Source organism: Quercus robur, chromosome 10 (genome assembly GCF_932294415.1).
Source record: "Quercus robur chromosome 10, dhQueRobu3.1, whole genome shotgun sequence".
NCBI lineage: Eukaryota > Viridiplantae > Streptophyta > Magnoliopsida > Fagales > Fagaceae > Quercus > Quercus robur.
This window is the reverse complement of record NC_065543.1, coordinates 41,266,681-41,281,883: the sequence shown is the minus strand read 5'-3', so window position 1 is coordinate 41,281,883 and position 15,203 is coordinate 41,266,681. Positions and strand designations below refer to the sequence as shown.

At 38.9% G+C, this 15,203-nt stretch overlaps 2 protein-coding genes across 2 annotated transcripts; one reads left to right on the top strand and one right to left on the bottom strand.

Moving 5' to 3' along the window:
• The first annotated feature begins 4,957 nt into the window (after nucleotides 1–4,957).
• Nucleotides 4,958–5,584, top strand: LOC126704165 (uncharacterized). Its single transcript, XM_050403190.1, has one exon. It carries the CDS (start codon nucleotides 4,958–4,960, stop codon nucleotides 5,582–5,584), a length of 627 nt encoding a protein of 208 aa, XP_050259147.1.
• An 8,011-nt stretch (nucleotides 5,585–13,595) lies between these two features.
• On the bottom strand, nucleotides 13,596–14,679 carry LOC126702355 (pectinesterase 3). The gene has a single exon (XM_050401049.1). It carries the CDS (start codon nucleotides 14,581–14,583, stop codon nucleotides 13,831–13,833), a length of 753 nt encoding a protein of 250 aa, XP_050257006.1. The 5' UTR covers nucleotides 14,584–14,679; the 3' UTR covers nucleotides 13,596–13,830.
• Between the last annotated feature and the right edge of the window lie 524 nt (nucleotides 14,680–15,203).

Genomic DNA, 15,203 nt, shown 5'->3' with positions numbered 1-15,203 from the left:
CGTATACTATGAGTTGCTTTAAACTTCCGGATTCCTTGTGCAATGAGTTAAACTCCATGGTTAGCCAATTTTGGTGGGGGCAAAGAGACAAAGAAAGGAAGATGGCGTGGATGTCTTGGGAGAGGCTTTGCACACCAAAATCGGAAGGTGGAATGGGGTTTAAAGATCTAAGGGCCTTTAATATGGCGCTTCTTGCAAAGCAAGGGTGGCGGCTTAAGCAAAATCCAAATTCTCTTTCCCATAGAGTGTTTAAAGCCAAGTACTTTGCGGGGTGTTCATTCATGGAGGCACAGGTAGGAAAGAAGCCATCCTACGTATGGAGGAGTATCATGGCAGCAAGGGAAACCATCGAGGTTGGCTCGAGGTGGATTGTGGGGAATGGGAAAAGCGTGAAGATTTGGCGTGATAGGTGGCTGCCTTCACCAGAGTCATTCAAAGTGACGAGTCCCCAAGGACTGGGCACGGAGCTGGAGAGGGTGGATCAACTCATTGACAGTGAGTATGGAGGGTGGAAAACAGATTTGATCAAAAAGACGTTCTTTCCTCTAGATGCGGAAAAAATCCTTAGTATCTCATTGAGTCCACGGCTGCTAGAGGACTCTGAGGTGTGGGCTTGGTCAAAAAATGGCCTCTTTACGGTTAGGAGTACTTATGGGGTGGCCTTAAAGTTGTTGCAGAAGTCAGGTTCCTCCTTAGAAAGAGGAGAAGGGTCGGACAAAGATAAAATGTCTCAGTTTTGGCAAGGAATTTGGAAGCTGGAATGTCCAAATAAAGTAAAACATTTCTTTTGGAGGGCTTGTAGGGATATCTTGCCAACTAAATTCCTTTTGGCTACAAGGAAAGTATTTACTGATGACAGGTGCGACATGTGTGGTGGCTGTGAGTCTTCTGGTCACATTTTATGGGACTGCAAGTTTGCAAAGGAGGTTTGGAAGGAAGCTGAGCTTGGGCTGCCTGTGCTAAATCACCCAATAAGGGATTTTGTGGATGTGGTTTGGGCTTTGAGAGAAAGAAAGGTGGATTTGGATTGGGTTTCTTTTGCTATTACGGCGTGGCTCATTTGGAACAACAGAAATGGTTTCAAACATGAGGGGAAGTCCAAAGAGGCGAAGAGAATTGCTAAGGAAGCCCGTGAGTTGGTGAACGAAGTGCAAGAAAGTCAGAATCCAAGTTCGCAGAGAATGGCATTGGGCTGCAACCAATGGAGACCTCCGTCGAAGGGGAGGTATAAGGTAAATGTGGATGGGGCGGTATTCGCGAAGATAGGGTGCTGTGGTGTTGGGGTGGTCATTAGAAATGAGGAAGGACTGTTAATGGGGGCAATGAGTAAAAAAGTACATTTCCCCCTTGGGGCCATGGAGGTTGAAGCGATGGCGATGGAGGAGGGAATTCAACTGGCTAGGGACTTAGGACTGAAGGATATTGATATGGAAAGTGATGCTCAAATGGTAGTGTTGGCTATTGGAGGAACTGACCCAGGCCCGTGCTCAATACAGAAAATTGTGGAAGGGGCGAAACAGGGGCTGTTTGCTTTCAGCTCGTGGAGTTGTTCTCATGTGCGCAGACAGAGCAATATGGCTGCTCATCTTATGGCTAAGGAAGCTAGTAATGTATAAGAATGTCTAATTTGGGTGGAAGATACCCCCAGTGTTATTGTATCTCAAATTCATATGGATGTTATTGCATTGGACAGTTGTCCTAAGTAATGAAAGTTAAGTACTGGTTTACTATCAAAAAAAAAAAAAACATCACTCGAACTGAAACTTCGGTTTTGTAATTTGTAGTAGTTAGACCCGCATCCGACTGACTCAAGTATCCGGAGCCGACCATTAGACTTCGGGTCGAGCAAGTCCGGTCGGTTTGGTCAGATCATCCAACCAGTTGGACAGCCCTATTTTAGGGGGGTCAATCCAACACACCTAGCTCCATCATGGGTACATCATTGGGAAAACTTGCTCTATGATAGAATAGACTCAGTGAGTAAAAGAAAATAGAGGGTAAGTTCTAACCTTAACAATCTCAATTCTTTGATTAATCCCAAATCTATAATTTGTGATAATCACATGTTATTTCATCCAATTTGCTTAAATCAATGCCGGATTAAAAAAAAATCCTAATTTTCATAATAAACCTAATACCTTAAAACCCCTATTTTGTTAAATCTCTTCACTCAGGCCAAACTCTAACCAAATTGGGTGTTTGAATCATTAATAGGTACCTTTAATTACATCCTTGAGCCATCAATGTGATAGACTGTTATTTAGAATGCAACCCCCCTCCCCCCCCCCACAATTTAGTAATAAAACCCTAATCCCAGAGTGCATGATCTTTAATAATATGTAAAACAACCGCTTATTTTTTATCAATAGGTGAGTTTAAATATTCAATTTAGATCCTCAATCAATAATAATTTAAATAAATCATGATTCAATATCATGATTTATTGATATAAATAGAACATAGAAATCTCTGAATCATAGAACATAGAAATCTCTGAATCATTTTAAAAAAATGAGCGGTTGAATATAACATAGAAATCTCTTAATCAAAGAATTGATTGATTAGAACATAGAAATCATTTTAAAATGATTCAATTTAGATTTCTATGTTCTATTTATAATTTTTTTTTCCTTTCAATCAATCAATAAATTATGATATTGAATCATAATTCAACATTACACATGGTTTGGCTTGGATTTATTAATTAATCAATAAATGATTTCTATGTTCTATTCAACCAATCAATCAATAAATCATAATTTTTTTTTCTTTCAATCAATCAATAAATCATGATATTGAATCATGATTTAAAGAAAAAAAAAAGTATAAATAGAACATAGAAATCTCTAAATCATTTTTTAAAAAAAATGACCTCAAACCAAACCCAAGCCCAAGCCCACTTAGAATAGTGATGCATGGATCTTCAAATATTGTAAGAACTAAAAATGTAAGGGCCCAAGCCCACTTAGAATAGTGATGCCTGGATCTTCAAACCAAGCCCACATAATGATTTTTTAATAGAGCGGGATTCTAAATCAAGTGCAACACTGAGATCAACCCAAGTCTAGGCTAATAGAACCAAGGTGATAAATAGGAATGAATGGACCAAAAATTCAGTGGTAGAAAGCTTCCTCAGGTGAGTCCGAGGATAGATTTTATATTGATAAGTAAGGATGATATTCTTTTATAGGGTATTTCTTTGTTCTCTCACTTGTTCCTTTTTTCTTGAAAAATGTTCATCCCTATCTTCTAGGGGGTTCCTTTTCTTATATAGCCCATTTCCTTGCATCTTAGCCCTCCATTTGTACATTCCAGGGGAGGTTCTATGGATGCTTATCCCATCAAGATCCTTTTGGAGGTGGTAGAAGAGCTGTGAGCTATGAAGTCACTATTTATGGGTCATTTCCTCATTAATATAGCTAATTTAGTTAGTACATAGCATTGAATGCGGAGGTGGGAGATGTCTACTGTAGGAAGCTTCCTTCATCCACCCTTGCACTTCTTGTATCCTTCCTTTGCCATGCATTTCCTTGTCCTAAGGTTTTTTTAGGGTGCCAGCTGCTCGCTGGATCTTTAATTCTCCTCGGGTCGGCATAGTCCTTGTAGTTCATCTATCTTTCTTTGCCCGAGTTGGAAAAATATATCCTCGAGTTGGGCTCCTCGGTCCTCAGCCCTCCCACAACCATAATATGCAAAGGATCCAATATGTGTTTTTCAGAATCAGATGACAACAGCAACACAAAGGAGGGCGAAGGAAGGTTGGGTTTAAGGAGAGGGAGAGCATCCAATCCTTCTAAAGTATTTTAGTTATTTTGAATTTTGGTTATTAAAGAAATTAACTTTCCAAAAAAAATTCGTCATTTTCCCGTGACTCCAACAACAGAACTCATTTTTTTTTTTTTTTAAAAGAAACTGCTTACTGTTAGATGGGGGAATATATTTGGACATATAATTATTTTAGATTTTAGAAATCTAAACTTAAAGATATATTTGTTTTATTTTATTTTCATTTTACATTTTTTGGAATATATTACACTATCTGTAGGTATGGAATAAGATTTGCAATAAATATATTTCAATAAATCTTATATTTGTTTGCGTTACTTTTGAGTCTTATCTAACTATGTTGAATAAATTTTTATTACTAAGGCTTTGATTTTGTATTAACTGTAAGAAATTTGCAAATTATTCGTTACTTGTCTCATTACATATATAAGTTATTACAAAATCATTTTTATCAACTTGACATGTTGGTAAATTGATCTCTTATATCTGGGTTTTTTCTTTTTTTTTTTTTAATAATGAGGTTGGAACTAGGGGCAGAGCCAGGGAGGTAGAGGGGGGCAATTGCCCCCTAGCCCGCCCAAAATTTTTTAAGAGATTTACTTATATGTCATGAGTTTGCTACCTCCAATCATATGTCTACACTCTATACTAAATAATAGGAATTAGAGGAAATAGAGCTCAAGCATAATTACTGTTGTGTGAGATTCAAGGTTTTTGTCCTTTTATCAATTTGTTCCCTCCCCTCCATATGGCTGGCCCATCTTAATTTTTGTATCCATTTATTTTCTTGTTCTTTTTCATTCATGGATTTGCTTTAAATATTTCTTTTTCATTTATAAAATAATCATTGGACTTTTTTTTTTTATGGAAACTTCATTAAATATGGAAGGAAAATAAAATCATTAATAATCTATCAATGTAAAGCTCAAAATATATATATATATATATATATATATAAATATATAAATATATAAATATATATATATATAATAAAAGAACTATTAAGAAACACAAGTTTTTTTTATCAAAACTCTCCTAGTATAGGAGCTCTCTCTCTCGTGTCTATGCAAGTCTACTCTCTCCCTTAGGATTACTGAGGGTCTGCATTTTTGGTTTGGCTGGGCTGTGGGTACATCATATGGCTGACGAGGTGGTCAATAGTCTTGAAAAAATGAAGTTCACATTGGAGGAGGAGGAGGTGATTGAGATTTCGGATGAGGGTCGTTTGAAAGATATAGAAGAATGTTCACAGAGTCTAATTGGCAAGTTCCTCACATGCAAATCATTCAATAAGAAGGCGACCCAGAATACACTGAGGAGATCTTGGGGATTGGATGAGGAACTACAGATTGTAGAGGTGGGTTCAAACTTGTTCCAATTCAAGTTTAAATCTGACTTTGAATTGGATCGAGTGCTTAAGGGTGGACCTTGGACTTTTGATAACCAAGCATTAATGCTTCGTCGATGGCAACCAGGAATGACAGTGGCTAATGTTAAATTTACCTCAATTGCTCTATGGATACAAATATGGGATGCTCCATTTGACATGATATCCCCAATAGTTGCGGCGGAAATAGGGAACCGATTGGGCAAGGTTGTTGAAGTGGAGAAAAGAAGAACACAAGACACACAAAATTTCTTTATGAGGGTGAAGGTCGAGCTCCCAACATCAAAGCCGATAAGACGAGGGGCATTCATTGGTGAATCAAAGGGCTTACGTACGTGGGTGACTTTCAAGTACGAAAGGCTCCCCATGTTAATTTTGCCACTTCTGTGGAGAGTTGGGTCACGATCTTAAACATTACGCAAAGCACTTTGCTCGGATGAAGAATAGTAGGGAGGTGGAGTGCCAATATGGCGATTGGCTGAGAGCAAATGGGGGCCGAAATCAAACTTCTCCATGGAAAATGAAGCCAAACGGTGAGAATGAGCAGGAGGAAACCAGTGAAGGACATATCGGAAAAACCAGCGGCCAAGAAGTGGAAGTCGACGATGAAACGCAGGCAGCGAAAATTACGGAATTCACTAATAGTGCAGTAAATGAGAGCGTAGGTCATGGGATTGAGACAGATTTAGGTCAGAAGTGCAACGTAATGGATGAAACGAATAAGGAATACATGGGTACGTTGAAATCATTTACTAAGATAGCTGGAACGAGCTCAACGCTAGTGAACGTCCCTGTCCTGTCCGAACCGACATTAGTAGAAACTAATTTAACCAAGCTTCCTCCCATGCACGTGACTACTACAAACTAGATTGGGCTGAAAGAAAATAAAATAAACCAAGGCCCACTTGGACAAGACTTGCACGCATGGATTGTGGGCCGAAGGGGACTGAAGGTGATTGTGCTAAGTCCATGTTGGGTAAAAGAGGGTTACAAGAAGTGGAGGCTGCCTCTGAAGGGGTGATAGACAACAATGAAAGAAAGAAAGGTAGAAGACAGACTGATATCCAAAAAAATGAAACGGCAGGGGTGGAGGAACACCCTTGCCGAACATGATGAGGCTATTATCATGGAACTGCCAAGGACTTGGGAACCCTTAGACAATTTGTAGCCTTCGCAAACTTGTGAGGGACCAAGCTCCTACGGTGTGCTTCTTGATGGAAACACGCCTTGACAGAGAAGGATTCAATAATAAGTGCAGCGACTTATCGTTCCAGAATAAGGTGGTAGTGAAGAAACCAAATGCTAGGGCTGGGTTGGCACTTTTGTGGAAGTCACAAGTTCAACTGGATGTAAAAAATTACACGGACAACTTCATTCTTGCAAAAGTGGTAGAGGAGGACGATTTCGTATGGATGCTTACATGCTTCTATGGTTGGCCGGAGGCAAGCCAAAAAAACAAGACTTGGGCGCTACTCTCCCATATTTCTTCATTGGTACATGGCCCATGGTGTTGCATCGGCGACTTCAATGCCATACTACATTCTTCAGAAAAACAGAGCAGGTACCCACCTCCTTTCAAACAAATGGAGGAGTTTCTCATGGTTTTGGATTCTTGCAAACTTGCGGACCTGGGTTTTATTGGATATAAATATACATGGAATAATAAGAGGCTGGGGGCAGCCAACACTAGGGAGAGATTGGACCGGGCGATGGCAAACGCAGAATGGCGAGATAAATTTCATGCAAGTACGGTGACCCACCTATTTTCTCATGCCTCAGATCATCGCCCATTGGTTTTGCAAATGAAGGTGGATTGGAGAAATAGGAAAAGGCTATCACGGGATTTCAAGCTTGAAGAGTCATGGCTTCTTTGGGAGGATTGTGAAAAAACAGTTTTGGAAGCATGGCAGAATGTAGGAGGGGCTAACACAGGATTGAATAGAGCTAAGGATAAAATAAATAAGTGTGGGAAGGAATTGTTTGCTTGGGGGTCCACCAAAACCCAACCCGAGACGGAGGAAATAAAAAAACTACAAAAGAAGATTGAGGATCTTAGCATGGAGGATGCAACAGATGGGAATAGTGCAAGCATGTTGGAAGCCAGTAAAAAACTTGATGATTTGCTGCTTAAGCAGGAGATTTATTGGGCTCAAAGGTCACAGATTTCGTGGTTGAAACATGGAGATAAAAACACCAAATATTTCCATTCCAAAGCTTCACAACGGCGAAGGAGGAACATGATTCAGGGTGTTAAAGACCAACATAATAATTGGGTGGAAGAAATAGAGGACATTGTTGGTGTGGCGACTGAGTACTTTGAGAATATGTTCAAATCTGGTGCATGTGACAAATTAGATGAATGCCTGGATGCAGTGCAACACAAGATGACAGCAAATATGCAGGAGATATTATCCAGGGAATATAATGTTGATGAAATCAAAGTGGCACTATTCCAAATGGGACCAACAAAGGCTCCTGGACCCGATGGTATGAATGCTCTTTTTAACCAAAAATTTTGGCATATTGTTGGTGATGATGTTGTTGCTGCTGTCTCAGATTTTTTGGAATCTGGTAATATGAATTCTGATATAAATTATACTCATATTGTACTCATTCCAAAAGTTAAGTTGCCTGAAAAAATGTCAAATTATAGACCTATTAGCCTATGTAATGTCATTTATAAAATTATTTCTAAAGTCATGGCTAACAAGTTAAAACAGATACTCCCTCAACTAATCTCTCATACCCAAATTGCCTTTGTTCTGGGACGACTCATCACGGACAATGTGCTTGTGGCCTATGAGATGCTCCACTCTATGCATTGCAGGAAAACAGGGAAGAAAGGCATGCTAGCATTGAAGCTAGATATCAGTAAGGCTTATGACAGGGTGGGGTGAGATTTCCTCAAAAAAATGATGTCCAAGTTGGGGTTCCCGGATGTATGGATTGAATGGATTATGACGTGTGTTTCCACCCCTTCCTTTTTTATCTGTATCAATGGCAAGGCGTTCAGTAATATTAAACCAACAAGGGGTCTTCGTCAAGGAGATCCCTTATCTCCCTACTTGTTCCTCCTATGTGTTGAGGGGTTTACTACTTTGTTGACCAAAAAGGAGGCTAAAGGCAAACTTCAGGGGGTATCTATTGGAAGGAGAGCACCAACAATTTCTCATATCTTGTTTGCTGATGACTCTTTGTTTTTTTGCCGGGCAACAATGGAGGAGGTGAGGTGTATTACAGATACCTTACAGTTATATGCAGCATCATCCGGGCAATGCATCAACTTTGAGAAGTCCTCAATCTATTTTAGCAGCAACACACAAGGGATACAAAGAGAAGCAATCAAAAATGAATTGGGGGTGAAAGAGGTTGACAGTTTTGAATCTTATTTGGGGTTGCCTACATTGGTGGGACGTGCAAAATATAGAATTCTCTCCTTTTTGAAGGATAGAGTTTGGAAGAAGATTTAAGGGTGGAAAAGGAAATTATTATCTAGAGCAGGAAAGGAAGTTTTGATCAAGGCGGTTGCCCAATCAATCCCAACTTATACAATGGGAGTGTTCCAATTACCGGCCAAACTTTGTAACGAACTAAACGTAATGTGTGCAAAGTTTTGGTGGGGCCAAATAGGGAATGAGAAAAAAATCCATTGGAAGAGTTGGAATGTGTTGTCTCAACCTAAGAAGGAAGGGGGTTTGGGGTTTAGAGATTTGAGGTATTTCAACTTGGCAATGCTAGCAAAGCAAGGGTGGAGGATGCTACATGAACAAGACTCCCTTCTGTTTAGATGTTTTAAGGCACGATACTTTCCACGTTGCAATTTTCTAGAAGCCTCGAACGTCCCAAATAGCTCTTTTGTGTGGAAAAGTTTAATGGCAGCTTAACCCATACTTAAAAAAGGGTGTTATTGGCAGGTGGGGGATGTCTCTACAATATGGGTCACTAAGGACAAGTGGATTTTCGATCATCCAACTAATATGGTGATCCATCCACCATTGGAGGAGGATTAGGAGTGGAGGGTCTCAGAGATTATAGATTGGAGGTTCAAGGAGTGGGATCGGGAATTAATTAAGGCCAAATTCCATAAGGAGGATGCTGAGGCAATCTTTCACTTGCCACTAAGTCGAAGACATGCCTCTGACCTGCTCATATGGCTGCACATGAAGAACGGGGAGTATTCTGTGAGATCGGGTTACCATGTTGCTAGAGAACTTTCAAGGCAGGGAAGTAACAAGGGGGAGAGTTCAAGGGCAGATTCTCATGGGTTGGTTTGGCGGCATTTGTGGAAATTGCACTTACCAAACAAAATCAAGGTCTTTAGATGGAAAGCGTGTCAAAATGCTCTGCCTACCCGAGAGAATTTGGTTAGATGTAAGGTAGTGGAGGATGGGCAATGTCAGATATGCGGATTGGAAACTGAATCAATGGCTCATGTTCTCTGGCAATGCGGGGTGGCACAAGATATTTGGGCGGGGAGTATAAGGAAGTTGCAGAAAAGCATCACCGGACAACCTGAGTTTATGTAGATGGTTGAAGGTTTGACGCAAAAATTGAAGGAAGAGGAGCAGGAACTATTCTGGGTGCTTTGTTGGACAATTTGGAATCAACGGAACCGGGTTATGCATGGAGGAAAATTACAAAACCCAGCAAAAATTATTCGGCGAGCGAGAGACTTTTTGGACGAGTTCAAAGACGCACAAACTCAGCTTTCTGCCTGTGTGTGTATTGATTCTGTCCAGAAGTGAAGACCACCCACGGGGTTGGCTTTTAAGCTTAACTTCGATGCCGCGATATTTGTGAACTCGAACTCGTCATGGGCTGGGGTTATTATTCGGAACAGCTTGGGAGAGGTGATGGCTGGATTATCTGCTTGTGGTTCGTCCGTGGCGAGCAGCAAAGAAGCTGAAGTGCTAGCATGTAGAAAGGCCCTTGAGTTTGCTCTTGACTTGGGGTTCCGGGACCTGGTAGTTGAGGGTGATAATATCACGGTAATGAGAACCATGGTATCCCCACGTTCTAACAGGTCTAAACTAGGACACATCTATGACGACATTTGTATGTTAGCTTCAGGATTTAGGAGCATGTCTGTAGAGTGTGTTAAGCGGAGCGACAACTCTGTTGCACATTGCTTGGCCCGCTATGCTAGTCAGCTTAATGAGGATATGGTATGGTTGGAAGAGTCACCTCCTCCAGCCTTGCAAGCTTTGTATTTGGATTCCAGGTCCCTGAATGAATGAATGAATACTCGCATCAGTTTCAAAAAAAAAAAAACACACAAATTTTAATCAAAAAGATTGAAAAATAATATTATTATTGCCTGATAAAATTGATAAAAGAATCACAAATTTTTAATGTAGTAATTCATTCTTCACTAATAAAATTTGTGTAAGCAATAAAATGTAAAGATAATTATAAAATAAATTCTTAAGCTCAATATAGTTTTCATGTTAAACTTTGAATTTTCAAGTGTATGTAAGTTCACAATTTCGTTTTTAAAATATAACAATATCATATTCATATGAGTTGTACTTGGGTTTTCCAACTACTAAAATCTTTTATGAGAATTGTAAATGGAATTTTTAATTAAAAAATTATTCATGTGTAAATGAATCCCTGATAGAAAAATACAATATAGTAAATATACTAATGTTATTTTTTGTGTTTTTGCCCGTATGCATTGCTTGTAAATTACCCCCCCCGCCCCCCGCCCCCCCCCCCCCCCGCCCCCCCCCCCCCCCCCCCCCTCTTTTTGAACTTAAATACTGACTCTACCACTAGGTGGAACAAGTTGAGTTGTGAGAGAGAAGCATAATATATTACCCTGTGGATGCATATTCTAAACAATTTATCATTCATTATGAGTACCTGGTTTGAAGTGAGTCCATTCATGTGTTTATAATCTATTGTTCACTTCTATTAATATTTTAAGATAGTGGGTCTAATGTGGACTTGGGCTTTATCTATATTTCACGCTATTCTTTTTGAGAGATGCGATATGTGAGATTTTGGTCAATTTATTTTAAGCTATTATTTTTGCTCTCCTTTTTTTTTTTTTTTTTAATTTTTACTTTTGAGCTTTTAATAGTTCTTAGTGACCGTTGACGATTAGCTTACTTATCATTTATCAAGCTAACTCATTATTTTATTGTTATCCATGGCTTATTTAATACTCTATCAAAACCCATTCAACCTCCAAATTTATTACGAATAGAAACAGTCGATCTCTCCTTTTCTCTCCCACTTTTTTTTTTTTTTTTTTTTTTGGTGATTGGAGTATTAGAAGGTTGTTCTTAAACCTTCATGAGTGGAAGTGCATTCATCACAAAGGTCGATTATATAGTCTAATTTTGGGTGGTTGTTCAGCCAAGAGAGTCATTCACACTGAATTCTACTCTAGGTGACATGAGTCAACCCTTAGAACTGTAAACCTCTCTTTATTTTTTGTTCTTGCTAACTATTTGGGTTCATTTTAGTTTGATCAAAACTAGTTTATTCTTTGCTATATTTCCAACACACCCTTGTTTAAAAACTATGTTTTTTTAGAGAAAGCTGCAGAAATTTGTTGTTAATATAAATAGAAAAGCAGTATATGCTAGGAGAGATCAAAACTCTCAAAGAAAAAATCTACAAAAGGGGAACCATCAATACAAATTGAGGACCCAAAAAGAATCCATCAGAGCCACTTAGGGGAACACTAAATCTAGAAGAGAGATCTCACCCCCGCCGTGAAAACACAAATGCTCAATAACCATAGGATAGGAGGCAAACAAAATAATGAAGACTAAAGAGTACTAAAATTTTGTGTAAATAGTGAAAGCATTGACTATGTTTTTCTCAGGGGGGAAAGTTAAACTAACAAGATTGGAGCACTCTATTTACCATAATCAATCATGAAGCAGAAGTAATGCACTTCATCACTATAGATGGATCTCTTTGGTGATGATGTATTGATGTGTTATACTTCTGCTACATATTTGGTGATGGTAAATGGCATGTTAAAAGGATATATTCAGCCAACCAGAAGCACAAGGCAAAGGAATCCATTTATTCTTATTGTGTGCAGAAGGCCTCACCTCACTTTTACTTGATGCTGAGAGAGCTGGGAAGATCACTTGGTATCAATTAGTAGAGGATGGCAGTATTCTCTTTTGTAAGGCTTCAAAGGCTGAATGCCAAAACTCATGGATTTACTATAGTTATATGAGGATGCTTCAGAACAAAAGCTCAACTCTGAGAAGACAACTTTATTCTTTAGTTGCATGCCCATTCCAGTATTAAAGATAGAATTAAATCCATGCTGGGTGTACATAGTATTTAACAGTATGATTATTATTTGGGGTTGCCATCCTCGATCCTTCATTGGCAGAGAAAAGATAAAAGACTAAAGTTTTTTTTTTCTACTGTGCAAGATTGGGTAAAGAAATTACAAGGTTCGAAATAAAAGCTTTTGTCTCAAGCATGGAGGAAAGTTCTTATCAAGACGATGGCCTAGGAAATTTCTACCTACACAATGAGTGTATTTATACTACCTGATAAGGGTACTAAGATCAACCCCATGGCAAGCAGAATCTGGTGGGATCAACAATGAAGTGAATGCAAAATTAATTGGATGAGTTGGCAAAAACTGGGTAGTTCCAAGAGAAGAGGTGGCAAGGAGTTTGGATATTTGAAAACCTTCAATTTGGCTTTACTGGCCAAGCAAGGTTAGCAACCTATTCATCACCCTCAATCCTTTCGGGTGCTAAAGGCCAAATATTTTCCTGGAAGTCACTTTATGCAAGCTAAATTTCATGGTAATCCATCGTATGCTTGGTGTAGTATTATGGAAGCGAGGAAGGCGATAGAGAGAGGGTCCATGTGGTGGGTTGGAATGGGTCATCACATTAAAGTTTGCACAACAACGGTTGCCTATACGGCTATTCCGGTTACATATATGATTATGTCTCGTCATAGAATTCTAGATGCAAATGCCTCTGTTAATGAATTGATAGACAGTCACAAAAACTAATGAAACACAGCTTTATAGGCTGAAGTATTCTCTCCCCAAAGTAAATATGTTTCGCAAAAGGATTATTTCGACTTATACATGTGAATTGTGTCATGAGGAGGCTGAGACAACCATGACCATCCATTCAATGTGGCTCTGCCCATCAGTACAAGCAATATGGCAGCAAAGTAAACTGTGTTTTTATAAAGGTGCCAAAGGGGGAACAAGAGCTCTGTTAAAATGCCCGAAATAACAATCTTCGCCTCAAGAATTTGTGGTTTGATGTACCATATTTTTGTTAATTTGGAGATTTCAGAATGAGAGGCATGAAAGGGGTAGCTCAGAAGGGCATGGAATTTGCAATGGAACTTGGCTTGAGGGAGATCATTGTGTTTTCTCAACCTCAAACTCAGTGAAGCATTGTAGAATTTCGAATTGTATCAAAGTTCTTACTCCCATAAAACAAGAATCAATCAATCTTGACAAAAAGAAGAGATTGCAATCCAAAAAATCATTACTACAATATATGGATTGCTTATACAATTTGTACATGCATTACCAACTTATAAGCACAAATAAGATAACAAATTAACTTCAGAAACACTCACACACATACAAAAGTAAGATCACAAATTGTTCATTAAACATAGTTTAAAAAGGAACACAAATTTCAATGAAGGGGCATATTGAAATTGCGAAGAAGGGTGTGGATATTAGCCAAAATTGCTAAGCAATTACTTGTGTACTCCTGTGACTTCTTCATCTTGGTCTTGACTTCATCAAGAGCCGTTGACCCAGTCTCTTCCAAACCATCCAAGCACGTCTCTTGGTCAGTCATGGCAGCACTGATCCACGTCCGTAAATCGCTGATCTTGGTCTCCGTCAACGCCTTCTCTCCTCCTGAGCAAACCTCCATCGCCACCAGCGAGTCATTGAGTCGACTCACCGCATCCTCTATCTGGCTCCGACAGTCAGAGAAAGCAACCCCTTGGTTTGAATTCGAAATCATGGTGTTCTTGAAGTTAGAGAGCTCGGCGATGGAGACTCGGAGAGAGAGCTTGAAAATGGCTTCTGGGTCAGTGAGTTTTCGAGAAGATGAACATAATGAAAATGAAGTTATGCTGGAGAAGCACGAGTCGGGGTAGCGAGTCACGTTGCAGACGGCTTTGATGACTGAGTCAGTGTCGTGCTCGGCCGAGTTGGATGATGATGATGATGGTAAATCAGGTGGGTCAGATGCGGCCATGTGGACAAGCACTCCGAACATGGCACCGAGGGTTAGAGACAAGAAGAGAATGGCTAAGATTGAAACTGCAGTGACAAGGGGCTTCTTCTGTGTGTTTGTGTTTGGATTTGGAGATTGATGCTGGAGTTCAAGGTCTTGTACTTTGCCATAGCCTTTGATGAAGTTAATTGAATCCATGTTTGCTTGTCTTCTTTAGTTTTGGTTTGGGGATTTTGAGCTTTTGAACAACGTTAACGTGTTCGTGGTGCTCGAAGTAAACAACTTTGATACGGACACATATGACATATATTGATATATTATTGTTTAGACTTAAAAAAAAAAATAATAATAATAATAAATATTGTTTAGTCTTTGGACTAGAAAATAATATGTCAATTATTGTGTATATGACCATTTTTTTGGTTTGCCAGTATTTCAAAAAAACAGTTTACAGTGGTCACAGATTTATTCCGGGCCAACAGAAAGGAAGAAAGGTATCTAGTTATTTCACTACTAGCTTTTTTTTACTTTTTTTTTTTTTTTGAGAAACTTACTATTAGCTTAAGATTGCGTTCTTTGTAAATGAGGTTCTTTGTAAATAAGATAACAGTAGGAATTAAAATGACAAGAAGTTTAAAATATAAGGACTAAAATAAAGTTATAAAACCTTGAAAACTAAATTAAAAACATGGTCAAAATATAGAGGTCAAAAAGATATTTTTGTTGATAATAATATATATAGTTTTTATTTCAAAATGGTTTATAATTCATATCGATAAATTATATCTCCCAATGTTAATATTGGACGAAACTTAACT